Raw genomic sequence first — 6000 nt, forward strand, 5'->3', positions numbered from 1 at the left:
AGGGTACACTCGAGATTGAAACATGCCAATGAAAAGTTCAATGAATCTCAAAAGATCTAGGAGTTTCAAATCCAATTAAAACCTAATAATACATTTTGTTTATCTTGGTGAAAATTGGTGAATCGTCATTCACCTACCTTCAAATATTTTATAGCTTGGATTAGGGCATCCCTCTTCCAAGTTATAAAAGTATTGTGTTGGGTCCTAGCCTTAATATTTCATAATGAGTGTTATATTAAGGACTTTAAATCAACTATCTTGAATATCTCCCAAAAAGATGTCTGGTTTAGACATTTATGATCTTCCCAAATCTCCTGAAACAGGCTTTCCTAAATGAAGATGATATCTCATGGAAATCATAATTCTTTCACCTCCTCCAATTATTCTCCTTAACCCACAAATTATTGAAAAGTTCAAGGTCACTCAAGCCCTATTGGCAAGTACATGTCTATTTGTGATCACATCTTGGAGATGGAGTCACATATTGACAAGTCGGGAGAGTTGGATGTCAAAGTCTTGAGAAAGTTGGTGGTTCAATCACTTTCTAAGTTACATAGTGAGTTCCTTTGGGACTCTTATGAAACAGATTATGACAAGACCCTTAATGATCTTATCTGTTTTCTAAGGTCAACTTCCTAAAACTTTATGGACATTGACAATGATGACATTGGAAAGGGATCGGCCATAGTCAACTCGGTTGACCAAATGACAAAGAGAGAGAGAGACTAAGTCTGTGATAGTCCCATGTACCATTATCAAGGGTCCATAGGCATCTATTGCCAAAGGAAGGGGCATTAATTACGAAGCTGCCAAATTTTACCTAAAGATGTTAAAGTCAACGAGTTTAACTCTACTTCAGGTAAAGTCCACTATCTAACTCTGCTAAGTTTCTATTATGAGATTCTTGATGCATGATGTGACTGGGTCACATGTTGATGTTTTAAGAATTAAAGAAAAGTGAAGGAACTTAAAGAAAGAATATGCTGAATCTGATCGCGTAGATGGATTTCTATCGCATAGTTTGAAGATCAGATTCTTGAGCTACTTCTTAGGAGTTATAATATATTGCTTAGGAATAGATAACAACAAAGTTTTCATGTGCTTTTGCACTGTAGGGATAGTTTTCCGCAAATTTTTAAAATAAAAGGAAAATTTTTGATTTTATTTATTTTAAAATATCCTTACAATGGCATTTGTGAAAAATTTGTTGCTTATAAGATTCCATTAAGAGCAAGAGTGGAAAGATGAATTTGATTCTTTCATTTGTGGTAATGTCTAAATTTACCAATCAAGGAAAGATTCTCATCACCAAAGTTTCAGCTGGATAGAAACTTGGAATCATGCAAGTTGTATAGCATGATGAATGAGAAATTTTCATCTTTGGAAAATTAAGACTAACTACTTGTTCACATGGATGTGTGAGTCAAGTGAAGGACTAAGGGATCGAGTACACATTCTTGTGCACTGGTCAAGTCCACCACAAAAGATCGATAAGATTATTCGTCATAATTTACTAAAGCTCAGTAAATATGGTTATACTTACAAGCTTAAGTGTAATTCTGAGACATTGGAAAAAAGTTCCAATGTATGACAGAGCGAATAAGAAGAATCAACTTAGGCAGAAAAATAAAAGTTTCTCAAATCTGAAAAGATGGGAGAGTACTTTAGTATCAGTTTTTGTGATCATCTTAATGATTAAGAAACCATAGCACAGTTAGTTCTCTAAGGAAATCTTAGTGCATTCTTATGACTAAGAGGAGGAATCTTGAATTGTCGAAATGGTTAAATCAAGAAGATGAGTCATACTTCGTTCTAACACAAGTCTTAGAGTCATACTCCAAGATTGTAACTTGAGTGACATGTCTTAGAGAAGGTTTAAAACACATGTCAAATGTAAGAGTAAAAGTTTTCTACTCTTGTACATTTGAAATTGGTAAGTTGTGATGTTTTGCATAAAACAAAGACCAACTAAGGCCAATTGTGTGAAGTGTTTGTCTTGATTAGAATCCACACTATCTCTTGAATATCTGATAAGAAAGTCTTATATGTCAAGAGGACAGTGGGAATCTTAAAGGTCTTGGAAGTCTCAAGAACTAATCAAGAATAAAACCTGAAGTTCTTCACCAGCACACGACTTGAGGTTCATAACCTATCGTGTTGACATATTATGTGCCCATTCCAATTAAAGTTGGCTTTGCATATGAGTTCTTAGAGTTCTCAATTGATTGCACAACAACTTGGAAGCAATGGCAGACCCTTGAGCTGCCAGGTGGCAAGAAATTAAGATTGAGTTCAGTCCATATGAGTTTGGATTTGTCATTATCCTTGTCTTGTGAATATGGTTTTGACAATTCACATGGATAAGAATACATACACCATTAAATCTAAGTGTCATAAGGTTTGTCTCCGATTCATGAAAATGATGGTGAGGAAACACTTTCACTAAGTAGATTTTAGCTAGATAGCAATTGTGATATTTGCATTCTCAAAGTCGTTAGTGGAGCGTGTGTGGTTTACCGGCACACTAACATGGACTTGTGAGAAGTGGCAAAGGTCTAAACAATCGAGACTATGATTACGACATCCCTTTTCATAGTTCTTAAAATTGTTTAGACACACCTGTGAGCTATCTAAGATAAGGTGTATGATATTGATAAAGTTTTATCAAAGAAATCTAGTATCAGAAATCTGAACTTTGGTAAGAAAGTCAATAAAGTATTGATTTCTAGAAGTCCACCTGATTTCTGAGTACATGTCTAAGCTAGTGGGAGCATAAGTGTTATGCTAATAATCATCATGTTAGTGGGAGCATGATAATTGTGATAAGTATTGCAAGTTAGCAATGTTAATTATAGAAAACAAAAAGTTTCAATTGGGAAAGAGTTGTTTTGCTATAATTAAGGGAGAGGAAATTATACTTCATCTAAAATCTAAAAGCTTATATTGAGGTTTTAATCGTATTTAGTCAAGGATATATATATGAATTTCATGTTGGAATGGCTCAACATAAGGAAATTTTGTATATGGGTCCATTATTTGCGTTCTAAAATTCGATTTTACGACATCCCTTTTCATAATCTGAATTATGAGAACTTGGCAAATTGAAATGGAAATGTTATAGCAAAAGACTGGTTTAGTCTTTATGTGAGACATCATGAATCGTGTCCCATATGCTTCGGATATAGGATCGATTACATGTGCTATATTCATCCTTTCTAAAATTTTCCAAATGCTTGGGGCATTAAGAAGGGAAAAGGTCTAGAATTGGATATGACTAAAAGGATTAAGCAATTGTCGAGGACAATCTAAGGTTTACCAAAGATTGGTTACTCAAGGAAAGTTGGAAGTATAATGTTATTCTGGAAGGACCATATTGACATAATCTGTAAGGAGACAACTCTGTTCAGAAGTGATAGTCAAAATGGAATATGGAAATGTTTCAAAGTTAGAAATTATTCAATCTGTGTAAGATTAGAAGAAACTTAATGCAAGAAGGATGCTTCCAAGGAGTTGATCTCCTTTGGAATGCTCTGTAATGTTTGTTGTCAAGTCCTTGTGACTTTGTGCATAATCATTACAAGAGGATCAATGCATATAAGTTTAGAATCTAACAGATTTCAGTAAATGGCATGAATTTGGAATTCTTGCATTTGCAGTAAGGATTTGGGACTGTGAAACAGGATCATTGGAGTTATGTTCAATTGATCTAATTCACAAAGTGAAGATCATAGACAAACATAGTATGCATACGTAGCTTATAAACCAAAGAATAAGATCGATGCTTCCCCGTACTAACCATCAAACGAGAAAGGTCGGAAATTCCTTTCAAACTAGTGAAGCGCTCATCTTTGATGCAAGAGTGATAAAATATCTCAAGTTGTCCTTCAAGGTCTATTATATCTGAATCATCAAAGTCATACTTGTATAACTTACCCAACTTCAATAACTTTGATTTGTCAAATTGTGCAAATGAATCACAAGGGCTCAAAGCACCCATGTATTCTAGTAATTGGGTGCTTGTTTCAGTAAATCGATCCCGATATTCTGTAAGTTGCATATCTACCACCGTGTTGAAGATTTCAACCTCAAAATGAAACCTATTAGTCTTTGTAGTCCTACGGTTTCTCGCATCAATATACAACTCTTTCATATCCAAAGTATCAATTTTGTGTGTTTCACAAAAAGAGGATACTTTTGGCAAAATGCTAGCAAACCTTATGTTTCTAAAAGATTGCAATGCCTCCATTGTCCCTCTAACCATCGAAGCCGCTTCTAAAATGTTTAGATCTTTTCTTTGAAGTTGCTTTGACAATGTACCCGTGAGGTGTAAAATGTCATACATCATATGTAAGTAAAACACGAACTTATATGATTTAAAATATGCTAAGATTCCAGATGCTTGTTGACGGTTTGCCAATGACCCTCCCTCCTCTTTCACAAAATCTAAAACTACAAGAACATCCGCAAATAACTTCATCAAACTTGTGAGTGTGTTGAAATGTGAACCCCAGCTTATTTCTCCCGCTCGAACAAGTGTAGTCTCTTGATTTAACCCTCTTCCGGTTTCAAGTTCACCACTACACAAGCCTTTTTGCACCCTTTCTCTTGTAGTAAGTCTTTTCTTTTACACGATGCACAAACTACATTAACCACCAACGAAATTTGCTCAAAAAAGTCACTAACACCATCACGCTTCTTTGCTACAGCCACAACTACTAATTGAAGTTGGTGTGCAAAACAATGTACATAAAAAGCCGTGTCATTCTCTTGTAATATCAAAGCTTTCAAACCATTGAATTCCCCTCGCATATTGCTAGCCCCATCATAACCTTGTCCTCTTATCTATTAAAATTTAAAACAATTAATATATATATATATATATATATATATATATATATATATATATATATAAATTAAATTGAAATAAAAAAAAAGTAAAGAATAAATTACCTGACTAAAACTCAACTTATTACTTGTAAGTACTTCATTTATGGCGTTTTTGAGTGTCAAAGAAGATGTATCCTTCACGTGCACTAGACCTATGAATCTTTCTTTCACAAAGCCAAGAGTATCGACATAACGCAAAACAATAGCCATTTGTTCCTTTTTTGAAACATCACTAGATTCATCAACTAGTAAAGCAAAAACATCTTGACCAATCTCTTCACGAATACTCAAAAGTACTTCTTGTGCAAAACATTGCACAAGTTCTTTTTGAATTTTAGGGGAAATTAGTTGATTGTTTTTTGGAGCATTTTTTAAAGTATTGTTGAAAATATCTTCACTAGTCTCTCGAATGGCTTTTAACACTTCAATGTATAGTCCTCTATTTTCCGAGTTAACCGACTCGTCATGACCACGAAACGGTAAACCGGTTTTCAATAAAAGTCTAACAACAATAATAGAAACACGTAATCGAGCTTTATATTTATGATCCTCTGCTTCGGTTTGCCTCCTCAAGACTACATTGATAGCTTGTTTTTCCCTCATTAAAAACTCACACTTTTCTTTTGCTTTGTTGTGAAAACTATCAATACCACCCACATGAGTCTGAAATGCATCTTTTTTATTCCAAGTATCAAAACCTTGAGAAACAAATGCATCTCTCCCTCCTTTTTGTCCCATGAGGTCCCCACACAAATAACAATATAAACAATATGCACTATCCTTTTTCACACTATATTCCAACCAATCAAAGTCATCAAACCATGAAGGAACGAATCTTCTAAATCTATCACCTATTTTTTTAGGAAACTTATGTGCACTTACTTGATACGGTCCTTGAAGCAAATATGCTCTTCTTACATCATCTCTTGTATTTGGTTTGTAACTTGTAATCAATGGCCTATCCGTCGGGTCCTTTGGAAGATCCTTCAAGTCAACATTATCATTAGGTTGGTTAGAGCATTGTGTTTGTGGAGTTGCATTAGAAACCGATGGGATTGATTGATTGGTGATTGGTGTTTGTGGAGTTGCATTAGGATTAGAAACAGAAGGCAT

At 34.5% G+C, this 6000-nt stretch overlaps 1 protein-coding gene across 1 annotated transcript in view; it reads right to left on the reverse strand.

The window, feature by feature from the left end:
- The window catches only part of LOC145067518 (uncharacterized), a 36846-nt gene extending 30846 nt beyond the window's left edge, over positions 1-6000 (reverse strand). The window contains exons 1-3 of the mRNA XM_079014643.1: positions 4951-6000; positions 4684-4842; positions 3797-4621 (exon numbers count right to left, since the gene is read on the reverse strand). Coding sequence (XP_078870769.1) covers positions 3797-4621; positions 4684-4842; positions 4951-6000 — 2034 coding nt within the window. The remainder of the gene's footprint in view (positions 1-3796; positions 4622-4683; positions 4843-4950) is intronic.

This window comes from Lactuca serriola, chromosome 8 (assembly GCF_051521515.1).
Source record: "Lactuca serriola cultivar US96UC23 chromosome 8, Lser_US96UC23_V15, whole genome shotgun sequence".
NCBI classification, from domain to species: domain Eukaryota; kingdom Viridiplantae; phylum Streptophyta; class Magnoliopsida; order Asterales; family Asteraceae; genus Lactuca; species Lactuca serriola.